General features: G+C 34.6%; 1 protein-coding gene across 6 annotated transcripts in view; it reads left to right on the top strand.

The window, feature by feature from the left end:
* Window positions 1–13,569, top strand: part of PPP3CA (protein phosphatase 3 catalytic subunit alpha) — a 338,247-nt gene that overhangs the window by 248,301 nt on the left and 76,377 nt on the right. For all 6 annotated transcript variants that reach the window (XM_025385276.1, XM_025385274.1, XM_025385273.1 and 3 more), the window contains 3 exons: window positions 2,760–2,884; window positions 11,979–12,090; window positions 13,185–13,330. In XM_025385276.1, the coding sequence (XP_025241061.1) occupies window positions 2,760–2,884; window positions 11,979–12,090; window positions 13,185–13,330 (383 nt within the window). The remainder of the gene's footprint in view (window positions 1–2,759; window positions 2,885–11,978; window positions 12,091–13,184; window positions 13,331–13,569) is intronic.

The raw sequence follows: 13,569 nt of genomic DNA, 5'->3' as shown, positions 1-13,569 counted from the left end.
TTAAATTCTTATTAGACTCCAGAAACTCTTCTAAGCCTGTTATGATATCAACACGTTTAATTCTTACAATAGCCCAATAAGGTCAGGTACCAGTATCACCCCCATTTTATAGATAAATATATTTAAAGCTCAGAGAAATTGAGTAAATTGTCCAAGTTCACTCAGATAGTAAGTAATACAGCAAGGGTTGGAGCCTGGGTAGTGTGGATCCAGAGACCAAGCCTTTAAATGATACCCCACACTGCCTCTAATACCTTTGATTAACCATTTTGTCTTGGGGATGTTTTAATACCAGCCTAAAATATGACTGTTAAACTTGCCATAGAAATTCCTACTAATATCTGAAGACTGTGTCTTTGCTCCTCACTTGGCTTCCTGTTTTCCCTGAGCTTTACTTACAAGTGTTTGACCCTCACCTCTCTGTTAGGCAACAAGGAGAGGGAGAGAGCCAGTAGCAAGACATGGGCTTTACAAAGTGTCAGCGTCACACCTATTGACATGTGAAGGGCTGCATAAAATTAGTTGCAAGGAAATGTCTTGCTTCATATTTTGTTCCCTTGAAGTTCCTTCCTTCAACTTCCAAACCTAATGGAGAGCACATGAAGGCATGGCTTCCAGCCATATGTTTTCTGTTTTATAATTTTTGGTTTGAAACATGTCATATGTATGACAGATAAAAAGGTTCCTACAATTTGAGAGAAAGTGGTGCTTGTGATAAGTAATCCATACCAACTATAATTTTAATAGATACATAGGTAGAAGAGTAATTATATTATTACTTGTTAGCTAATAAGCTTTATCTTTGCCATGTAAAAATTCGGTAACAAAAATGTGCTAATTAAGATTTTAAGATGGATATTTTTAAAATTATTATGCTCATATCATATTATATATACATACATATATAAAAATACATAAAAGTTTTAAGAAGTGTTTTACTATTTATGTTAGTTTTCACAGCTCCAAATATAGCTGTGAAAGTCCCCAGAGCAGGTACTGGCTTCCATGTCTGGCAGTGCTTGGACCATCTCATCCAGTGTTCTTTATTTCCCCTTGGGTTAGATATCACATATGATTACAAGAAAGCACATGATATGTCTCTCACAAACCAACTTCTTAATGCCTCAGAATATGGATTTATTTGCTCAGCTCTAAGAATAAAAAAAATTATTTATAAACTGTCTTTTAAAACATACTTTTTCAAAAATGGGAGAATATGTTTCTGATGTTTCTACTGTGTATCTCATGCTTAAGAGAGGGAAGAAGCTATATGATTGGAGTCTACCAAAGGGATGCATTAGTAGTTAAAGCTCCTTGTTATTTACATCAATTTTGTTGGTATTTAAGATTACCAAGTGCAGACATTCTAAAATGGAATCCACCTGTACCTGCTTCATGCTTATAGTGCTGTGGTTCTTAGTAGCTAATTCTTGATAGTAAAGACAGGAATTTATAGCATGTAACATTTTTATTTCATTGTTTTATAATTATTTCATCATTGAACCCACTTGACTCTTTTTTCTTATGATCTGTTTTGTCAAGTAAGGAAATAAAATTTAAAACATTTGAATAACTTGCTTGTAATTGCAGGATATAATGTGTTAAGATCTACTTTTGGCCTCCTGATTTCTTATTCACGAATGCATTCATTCTATGTACCTCTTAGTGTTGCAAAAGCAGCCACATCATGTTCACCATTCAAGCACAAAATTTTAAAAATATTACACACTATATATACACATACACACATATATATTAATATAAATATATAAAAATATCAAAGATACCATAATGTGGTGGCTGACAGAAAAAGCTTTGGATCAGGTGAATCTGAATTTAAGCCCTGGGTCATTTATTTTTAGCAGTGACCCTACCAAGCCACATAACTTCTCTAAGCTATATTATTTCCTTATCTGTGTAATAGAGATAAAAATATTATTTTTAAAGTTCTGAAAGTAGAAATGAAATAAGTACTAAATAAGTGAGTTTTCAAAAGAGACAAAATAGCTCTTCCAAGAAACTTGGTTTAAAAGAGAAAGTGAGAATGTTAAGAAATACCAATTCCCAGTAATTTTTTGTACACAAAAAATGTTTCACAGCTTTTAATACTTGTAGTTTTTTTTCACTTTAACATTTTTTTAAAATGCTCCTTTATAATTTAAGTTTGAGGGTTTTTTTTTTCCTTTCTTAGTGGTACGTAAACTAATGATGTGTCTTACAATGGATAACATTTTAGATTCAGTGAAATGCAGGTTTTATGATACATATCCACATTTCTTTCTCTTCAGGAGGCAGTAATGTTTAGTGGCCATGTATTCAGACCTCAGTTGTACATAGATTATGCCAAATTCCTGAACCATTCTTTGGTGTCATCTCTTACCTGCAAAATGAAAACATATTTCTTGGCATTATTAGGGTTAAATTTAAAAATGTGTATAAACATCCTGGCAGTGTCTCATACGGAATTTTTAAGTGCACAATGATAGCTATTATTGTTGTTAATCTCTTCTTTTTTTTTTTTTTTTTTTAAGTTAATCTATATACTAGTAGACTCAGACATTAGAGCCAGATTTGCCACTAATTAACTTTGGAAACTTGAGCAAAATACTTAGCTTTTCTGTCTTATTTCTTGTTCTGCAAAAGAATGTTTTGGCCTAGATAAACTTGAAATTAATTCTGGCTCTAAAATTTTGTGATTTTATTATTTAATTCAAAGTCCTAATATAATATGACCATAAAATGAATTTTGTTTCTTTCAGTTTGTGGGGACATTCATGGACAATTCTTTGACTTGATGAAGCTCTTTGAAGTCGGGGGATCTCCTGCCAACACTCGCTACCTCTTCTTAGGGGACTATGTTGACAGAGGGTACTTCAGTATCGAAGTAAGTCTACATCATGTCTTCTTTGCTGTTCAGTTATGGATCAACAGTATCTCAAAAAAATAAAAGCAATAAATGTTATTGCCTTATGGAAACCTCTAACAATGAAATTTAATTCACGTAATTCATAGGGTATTACATATTCTATTTTCAGTTGATTCCCATGTGTTTTTCGTTTGTTTGTTTTTGAAACAGAGTCTCACTCTGTCACCCAGGCTGGAGTGCAGTGGCATGATCTCTGCTCTCTACTACCTCCGCCTGCTGGGTTCAAGCCATTTTCCTGCCTCAACTTCCTGAGTAGCTGGGATTACAGGCGCCCACCACCACACCCGGTTAATTTTTGTATTTTTAGTAGAGATAGCGTTTCACCATGTTGGCCAGGGTAATCTCACACTCCTGACCTCAGATGATCCGCCCAACTCGGCCTCCCAAAGCGCTGGGATTACAGGTGTGAGCCACCGTGCCCAGCTTGATTCCCATATTTTTTAATAGAGATGCAAAAAAAAAAAAAGGTAAATAGTAAGATTTTGCCTTTTGTACATTTTACATATTTCCAAATTTGCAAAAATTACATCTTGTTTTACAATAAATAATTCCATTTTCCATTGAAAGAACTAATCAATGTTGATCAAATAAGCAGGAATGTATTTGCATGTTTATGCCTTATAATTGTGAGACAGTAACTTACCTTTGTAAATTGATAGCAAACTGCCTGTGTCTCTGTCTGTGATTGTGTATGTGTGAGTACACTTACAGCTGCTATATTTTGTCTTTTTTGGCACCTGTCATCTAACTAGGGTAATTTGTCAAACTCATTAATTAAAACAAAACAGATAACCTTTAAGTAGAGGTTCTTCCACAGCCTCCCATCTGCATCTGCTTTAGGTAAGTAAAACCACATTCAAAATAAAGGCAGAGACCTTGTTTTATTCATATCTTTGTTCTTCCTGGTGCCTAACATGGTGTATTAATAAATAATTTATTGAAAGAAATGGTTTGAAATTGAATAAGTTTTAAAGAATCAGACCTCATGTATAGTATCTGACATGTGCTATCAAAAAAGATCATTAAAAAGGAAAATGATTACTCTTAATTAGAGAGAAATCAACATTATAATCTCATACCAACATCATATATTCATAATAATCGTAGAAAAATATTCTATGTTTCCAAATTTTTATTACAGTGTTTTATTTACTAAAGGGATGTATAATGTTGAAAAACATGTCATCCTTAAATAGCTTTTGTTTATAAAATTGTATCCATTTTATTTTTCGGTTATTTAATTCACCTTTAGTCACTGACTACACGCAGACACAGAAAGTTTATATAGACATATATGTATTTCCACCAGCATAATAATCCCGTCTGCATTTAAAGATGACAGATTTCTTAATTATTCCTGGTGATGATGAGGGAAGAAGGAGTGGTGATGGTATATAAATCTCAAAAGACAAGATAAATTCTTGGTATTTCCTCCATTTGATAAACAAGTATATAAAATGTATATGCACTATGAATAGGACTGCGAGGAATTTAAAGAAATGTAACATACATTCTTGCTCTCTAGAAACCTAAATCTACGTTGCAAAACAGAACCATAAAAATCTGTATAGAATCAGAAGCCTGGAATAGGTGATTATCCAGGGTTCAGTTATTTAAATGGATGATTAAAACCTTGTGATAAAGGAGATACAAAATAATAAGTGTGATTGGATTAGAGAAAAGAAAGAGAATATTGAGAGCACACATGTTTGGGGAAGACTGAATCAAAGAACAAGTAAGATTTAGCTAGGAAGGAAATTAAAGTGAGCGAAAGTGCAAAGGAAGAAATAGTGAACTCTGCTAACGTTGTTTTTTGTTCTTGGGGCCAGCCTGACCAGCTTAACTAGTGGAAAAGCAATTGAGTACTAATTTTGTAAGACCTTTATATCATATTAGGACTGGTATCTGCCAGGATTAACAACAAAACAAAACCCCTACATAATGGTGGTTTGGACAAGATAGAAGTTTTTCTGTGTGAAAAGCCCATAGACAGCAAGCCAACACTGGTGTGGCACAGCATGGTGACAGGGCCTAGGCTCCATCTGCTTTCTTGCTCTGATTTTCATGGCCTTGTTCCAAAGACAACCTAGTGACCCAAGTTGGCTACATCAGCTTCAACCATCATTTTACCACATAATACTCAACAAAGAGGAAAGGGAGAATGAGAAGGGTATACACATACCCTGTTTAAGGATGTTTCCCAGAAGTGGCCCAATTCCTTCAACTTGTATCCCATGAGCCACAATTTACTGATATGGCCATAAGATTCCATATGTGGCCAGGTTTAAGGAAGACTGTGGTAGGCAATAAACAGCAATGGAAGGACAAGGATTTCTGTTCTTCTCCTTGAAAATTAGGGTTATGTAGAATTTTTTTTCTTTCTTTCTTTTTTTTTTTTTTTTTTTTTTAATGAGACAGAGTCTCCCTCTGTCACCCAGGCTACAATGCAGTGGCACAGTCATAGCTCACTGTAGCTTCAGTCTCTGCAGTGGTACAGTCACAGCTGACTGCAGCTTCAATCTCCCTGTCTCAAGTGATCCTCCCGCCTCAGCCTCCCAAGTAGCTGGGACCACAGGCATACACCACCATGCCCAGTTAATTTTTATTTTTTGTAGAGACAGGGTCTTACTAAGTTGCTCAGGCTGGTCTCCATCTCCTGAGCTCCAGTAGTTCTCCCACCCTGACCTCCCAAAGTGCTCAAATTGCAAAGTGTGTAAGCCTGTAATCTGGCCTGGGTTACGTAGAATCCAAGTGAACATTTTAAAAATTGTTTTAGTAACTCTTAAATTCATCTTATTCATTTAACATTTGTAGCACTCATAATAAAGTTTTTAAGGATGAATGAAATAGGCATTCTACTTTCTTTGAAGCTTGCATTCTGAGTGAGGAAATCCCGAGACTATCATGTTGGAGTGATTATTTTTGTCGGTCAAATGATGTTGTGCTACGTTGGAATTTATTTTTTATTGTAACATTTGTGATTTTTCACAACTTCTTGTCTTTCCAAAGGTAATCAAAGGCAACAACACTTGCTTATTAATTTTTTAATATGGTACTACATCATGTGTGGCTTGAGTAACAGTTGGCATAGTTGGACTTTCCTTCTTTGTCCCACCAACTCCATCTTTGGAAAATATTCTTTAATCTTATTGTTCTTTATTTACCTTTGTTTGTTTGTTTGTTTTCGTTTTTTTTTTTTTTTTTTTTTTACTTGAAGAGTGCAAGCTTCTGAATCTCTGTCCTCAAATCACCTGAAATTTTCTAAACTTTTTTTAATTAGAGCATTTTAGAATTTTTTTTTTTTTTTAAGTAAAGATGTTGCCGGGCCTGGTGGCTCACACCTGTAATCCCAGCACTTTGGGAGGCTGAGGCAGGCGGATCACGAGGTCAAGAGATCCAGACCATCCTAGACAACATGGTGAAACCCCATCTCTACTAAAAATACAAAAGTAAGCTGGGCATGGTGGCATGCACCTGTAGCCCCAGCTACTCAGAAGGCTGAGGCAGGAGAACTGCCTGAACCCAAGAGGCAGAGGTTGCAGTGAGCCAAGATCGCGCCATTGCACTCCAGCCTGGCGACAGAACAAGACTCCATCTAAAAAAGAAAAAAAAGATATCAAGTAGCAATAATCACTAATTTGTTCCTCAGCATTTTTTAAAAGTCTACAATTAATCTAGATATTTGAACTATGAAATTTGCTATGTTTTGTTTAGTGTGTTCCTTTTGAAATTCAAGCAAAGGATCAAACTGGATGTTGGTGACATATCAAGTGTAGGAATTATGGGGTATTTAAAAGTTCTAAGTTGCATGTATTGGAGTCCTCATCTTCAAAAACAGCTCTTTAATTAAACTTCAAGAGTCTGAGACTACAACCCAGGGACTTTCCACATACATACAAAAATGACAAAATGGCTTGTATGTGAAATGTTCCATTTTAATTAGACTGTGACCTTTCAGGGGCTTTGGAATGGCTCATTGATATCGTATGTAAAACAGCATGGACATTTTTATAAAATGTACCTACTGAAAATACTTTAAGGATTTTTTATTGTGGATTAAAGAAACTGACATTGTTAGCATGTTGTAAATGCTATTGTTTCATGGTTTAAATGACCTCATTTATTCCTGACAGCTTTGGAAGAAACATGTAAATATGTTTCTTTTATGAGTGTAGAAACTGAGGCTCGGGGGTCACACGTGGTAAATGGCAGTGCTGAGACTCAAAGCCTGTGTTCTTCCATTAACCCCAGGCTTTTGCCATAGTATATTCGTTACATGTACCACAAGGCACCACACACACACACAAAAAAAATCAGTAATGCAGAAACAGGTACACACTATTATATTCACCCATGCTTGTACAAACATGTACACACAGCCTTCTCCCTGTCTATATAATCTGAAGATCAAAGCATTAAATATAAAATGTTTTCGGTGAGTATGATACTGTTGGTTTAAGAAAAATCCTAAAATAAGAGCTCAGTTTTCCAGTGTGTATTATCCTAACAGGCTTCAAAAGGATCTCAATTCATCTCAATAATTCAGGGCTCCACTGCAGGTATTCTCCTTTGGCTATCCTCTGGGCAAAGGGGAGCACTTCAGTTTAATTTTTACCAAGTCAGCTTTGAAGGGTAATTTCAGATTTCAAACAGTCTCTGCTGGGTATATTTATAAGCACTAGGTAATGTGCTCTGGGCAGTACATAGAGCTCATTTTATGCATTACCCCCACCCCAGTCTTCTCCTTTTGCCAAAATTAGAAATCGTTTCCCACAAAGTTAGCCCAAATAAGACAAGCAAGCTTTTGAGTAGTGATGAAAGAGGTGATTTTGTTTTGAGTAATAATTTGTCTTACACCAAATACTGCTCTTTCCGATGATTGCGTTATACTACCTAATCTCTTTGATCAAGCATATGTGTATATATAAGTCTATGCTGAGTAGTTTTTCTGAGAACACAAGGAAAAACTTAGAATTGCAAACAGGCACGCACAGCTGTTTCCTTCTATTCACTTCCTCAAACTCCCTTTCTAGCCATTTTGCACTACACTGCCTTGAGCTTAGAAGTGAGCTGGCTTCTCAACTTAGATCCAGATCTCAACTCCAGGCCTCAAGCAGGTTTAAGTGTGAAGAGTTGTGTTTATTAGCTGTGAATTCGTAGACCAGAATGAACCACAGCAAACCATACAATGTTCCATGCTTCTGCCTGAGAATAACAAGCAAGTGGCACCACAAGAGATGTTAGGCGATAGAGTAATGCCACAGACTTGAGGAAGAAATTGCCTGGCTGTCCCCCTGTAGCCAGTTGTCTTTATGGTGCATTGCTCTTCCACTGCTGCCTATCTAGGTACCTGTCAGACCAGGCAAGTGATGTCTTAGAGGAGCTACATTTGACATTTCAGGAGTTTGGATCTTTTCCCAACTGATGCAAATTCTTCACTTAATTGTCCAATGATTGAGAGGCAGCACTTTTGATTGGAATGTTTCACAGCACGAGTAAAGAGCTGATTAATATATACCTAAAGCTGTCCATTTTATTTTTTACTTCCTTGCTTCCTCTTTTACATCCTTCTGTACTTCTCTATGCAATTTTCAAGACTACTTATCATTAAAAGCATAAATTACAAAGTAAATCATTGCACTGTTATTATCAGTGAACCAATTAAACTAACGAAGAAAATTGTATTCTTAGTGCTGCTTCATTGGGGAAGATAGGAGAAAATTAAACAGGAGAAAGCTATGTCTGTGGCAAAAAATTAATTTCAAAACTAGAGGATGCTCAGTCTTTCATATTGAGTAACCTAAACTAACCTTAAAATGTAAATATTTGTTTAATTAAGAGTCAGAATAGAAAGACAATAGGGGTCCAGTTGAAGTGATTAGCGCACCTCATTTACATCTCACCATGCAGAAAAGGCCGGTGTGACACAGCCCTTTGTTTCTACCTTCACCAATTAATTCACTGAAAATTTGATTCAAATTAGCCATCTGATACCACATAGACAAAAATAAACAATTAACTGATTGTATTTTGCTGCTTTCATTGATTGTGATTTTTTTTACAAGAGACTTCCCTTTTGTAAAAAACTATCAGGTTATGATTTGCTGAAGATCTTCAGTTCTCCAGAATGTTAGAGCTTTAGATGGTAAAATAGTTGTAGGGAAGACAGTGTTGTACTTGGCAGCTCTCTCCCACCAGATGTTGAGGGAGAAGGCTGGCAGGGCTCCACCTGCAGTCCACCCTTGCCCTTTCATTTACCATGCCACTTCTTCCATATTGGCTGCATTTGTGGTTTTAGTCAATGTTTGGGAAGATATTTTATTCTTGTCACAGGGGAGAAGGAAATAAAATGTGAAAAGACTTATTTTTAGGGTATTTTGAGCCAAGAATTTAGAAATTGAGTTATATTCTCTCTCGCTCTCTCGGCCTTCTATTTCTCTCTCTCTCCTTGTTTCTCTCCCCTCCCACCCTCCCTCCCTTCCTTCCTTCCTTCCTTCCTTCCTCTGCCTCCCTCCCTCCTTTCTTTCCTTCTTCATTTACAGAAAAGGAACTGATATTTCCTCAACTCCTATCATATACTAGGTGCTTTATATGCATTAAATAATCAGGGATATTAAATGTATGTTGCATCATTTAAAAGGTATAAATATGTAGGATAGAAATATTTAGCATCGTGCATTTATATATCCCGCTTTGAGGTTTCAGTTATGAGAGAACTATGGCAATTAAGACTGGAAGGGATAAAGCCACATGCTAATGTCAGAAAAAGGTCTCAACAGATAGCAAAAAAAGAAAATGTGGGTCCTAGAATGTGATTCCTCTAGTGGTATTTGAGTGGGGTTAAAAAGTTGCAGTTTAGATTTTAATTGGAGAGGTAGAGCTTTGCCTTAAAACAAATTGTTACGGGCAAAACTAATCTAAAGAAGTCAGAATTATAATGACATTTCCAAAAGAATATTGACTAGGAGGAGGCTGAAAGGAGCCTTCTAAATGCTGAAATGTAACTGGATCTGGGTAGTGGTTTCAGGGGATTTGTGTAAAAATTAATTAACCTGTGATTTGAGTTATGGACATTTCACTGGATATATTATACTTTTCTTAAAGAAAAAAAAAACTTTAAAAAAAGTAGCCTACGTGCCTTCAAAACATGTATTATCTCCCCCAGCATATAAATAAAATATATTCAAAATAGCAATTTCAACATGCAAATATATTTTTAAAGGAGTTTTCATATCCATTCATATTCCAAACTAGACATCCTAAATTAATGACTACTTTGGAAAACTACATATATAACTTTCAGATTAAGGTACAGCCTTAGACATTTTAAATTGGAGACATTCCTCCCATTGATATTAATAATAGTTTATGAATATCTTCTCTGAAATGTGAGACAAGCTCGAGTAATACAAACTCTTTTTATTGAAACACATAGTACAGCTATAAAACCCAATCTGTAGCAGAGACTCATTAAGGTACCGGACTGCTCACTGAGGTAACAGGAAACTTTACATACATCAACAGATCATGATGCTTTAAGGATCGCTTGTACAGGCCATTTGGTCAACTTTTCAGACATATTAATATCATTAGTCATGTGAACTGTAGCTAATAACTATAATCAGAAAGTGGTAATTAGAAACTTAATTAAAGTAACATATAATTTAATGTCAACCTATTATTTTGTTTACTTCAATCATAATTACATAGAGATAATATCTTGCTTGAACAACAAAATACAAACATTTGTTCTGATAATTAGTATTTTCTCCAAAACTTGGGCTGTGTAGTCAAACATAATTAGTTCTCACTCATTTCATAAATTATCATATAAACTAAGAGAGATGATTACTCTTTACAAGTAGTACTACAAATAAATTGTCAGCAGCTTTTCCCTATAGATATTATCCAGGATATCTACTGTATTGGAAAGCCAATTATTAATGTATAAATCTCACTGATTTTAGTTTCAGATTTTAGTAACCAGAATTAGACTTGTCTCAATATTTTTGTAGTTTTTATATCTTCTTAGCTTCACTTTGGGAATGCAGGTTTTATGAGGATAAAAGAGCATACTTGCTTTTCAAAGCATGGTTTTCTGTTGCCTATGGATTCTTAACAAATGTCAGTTGATGATAACAAATTACTGATGTTAATACTTGAGTATTTCAGTTGACTTAATGCTCATTCCAGGAAGACTGTGTCAAATGTAGGTGTATTCCCAACTAGGTGAATGCATAATTGACCATCATTTTTACAGACTGCAATGCCCAAGTAACTAAGTTGAGAGTCTTAAGGTATTTGAAGTGTATCCCATAGCTTTTGGCACAATATGATTAATGATTAATAAATAAAATAAAGTGACTTCTCTTTATAAAGTTAATTATTTTAAAAAATCAGGTAACAGAAATGGAAGGATTGAAAAGATAAAGTACGACCAAATGAGGAGGCAAAGCACTGACAAGCTCAGCCTAACTTGAACTGCGTCTCTATTTTCTATTACTTTTCCTCATCTCTAGCTCCCTGCCTCCTTCTCTCCCAACATCTTGTCTTTTCTGTCAGTGTCTTTGGTATATAAATCTTAAGTTTTTGATTTATGTATATATTTGATTAAACTGAAGGTGGTCAAGGAATCTCACTACATATACCAGTATTTCTTCTCATCCTTTTACACCAGCATATTTTTATTTCTAGTATATTTTAGTTAAGTTTCTTCCTCTTCCTTTTTTTTTTTTTTTTTTTTTTTTTTTTAACTCTCGATCTCCTCAGGCCACATAATTCTCCTTCTGTTGACTATATGTAATCCATTGTTTTCTTGTGGTATATGATCTTCAGTGCGTGTATGTATGTTTTAGGTGTAGATGGACCTGGCTTTTTACCAAAGTAATGTTTCCTGTTTGATTGTCAGTATCTTCTCTACCAAGGTCCAGCCTTTTGGGGGACTTTTGGTCATGGTAATACATTTTATTCATGTCTTTATGATATGTGAGCAATGAAATACATAGGTATTAAGGAAAAATATTTATTTTCATATGATTTTTACTTTTCCCAGTGTGTGCTGTATTTGTGGGCCTTGAAAATTCTTTACCCCAAAACACTGTTTTTACTTCGTGGAAATCATGAATGTAGACATCTAACAGAGTATTTCACATTTAAACAAGAATGTAAGTATACTTCAGTCTCCTTTCTTTAACACTATATACGCTAAACAGTAATTTTAATCAATACTAAGATACATACAATATAATCCATTGCCTAAAAGTCAAAAACTTAAAGTGACACTTTTTGATCTTATCCTATATTTCTTTCTAACCATGGACATTTATGAGAATTCAGAATTTCTTTTTAAATTTGAACTTCTTTATAAAGTGATTGAAAAATTTGAATTAAAATTTGATATAATTTATCCTAAGAAACAAGTGATTTAGGGATACTACTGTTTGGAACACTAATTCTACCCAATAATCTTGCATTACTCAAGAAATGCAAATGGAGGGCAAATTCAACCTATGCCTCTGTTTTGGACCCAATAAATAAATACTAGCTTCTAGTGAATCTTATAAAACTGAAGATGATGTCATTCTTTAGACATAGACAGTAGGAGTGTGGAGTGCTTTTTTCAATTTCCTTTTCCCCCTTACAATTTTTCTTACTATTCGCTGAATCTTACAAAGGTATAAAATCTTACATTTTTGTTTTATATATAAATACAATTAAATGGAAGAGCAGGGAATCTCTCTATACATATCAATATTTTTCTCTTTCATTTAGTCCTATATTCAGTGGAGCATAAAGACTTATCCTCTTCAAACATTAGATATAAGTCATGGGAAAAGCAATGTGCAGTGAGATAGAAGCAGCTTTAGAAAATGTCTTGCCATCTGCTTTTCTACAAAATCATTAAGGAATATCAAGCAGCTTTATGGCTGTTTTTCTATTGGTCTTCCAGTTGTTCAGTTACATTTTTTTGGTTAGACATCTGCATATAAATAGCCAGAATGTATATAAAAATTCTCTTGCTATACAAAAAGTTACGAAAATTATAAAATATGAATGAATGACAAAAACAGGAAATGCTAGATATAAAAGATTAATATGTTACTTTCAAAACATCTTAATTATATTTGGAATTTTGCAGTATGTGCCTTTATGTTAATAATATGGTCCTGGCAAGAAAACTTCTTAAAAAACTGAAACTATTTAAGTGAAATTATCCTGCTTATAAATCATAAGTATTTTTTTTTATCACTTCTAAAAGGTAAAATAAAGTATTCAGAACGCGTATATGATGCCTGTATGGATGCCTTTGACTGCCTTCCCTTGGCTGCCCTGATGAACCAACAGTTCCTGTGTGTACATGGTGGCTTGTCTCCAGAGATTAACACCTTAGATGATATCAGAAAAGTAAGTTTTGTTATTTTCCCAGTCTAATCATTTTGTGCGCTACAGTAATAAATAGAAGACATTAATTATCCTGTCTTTATCACTAACTTTATCCTTTTGAGTTAAAATGATTTAAAGTGGTCATGAATCTCTCCTTTGTGTTAAATTTTTATCTAGAAAGGAAGATATATTTATACTTGGAAGAGTTTTTATCTCTTCAGCCTCAGAGTTGGTCTTACCATCTGACATGTGTCTCTGGA

This window comes from Theropithecus gelada, chromosome 5, assembly GCF_003255815.1.
Source record: "Theropithecus gelada isolate Dixy chromosome 5, Tgel_1.0, whole genome shotgun sequence".
Lineage (NCBI taxonomy): Eukaryota > Metazoa > Chordata > Mammalia > Primates > Cercopithecidae > Theropithecus > Theropithecus gelada.
This window is presented reverse-complemented; position numbering and strand designations above follow the sequence as displayed.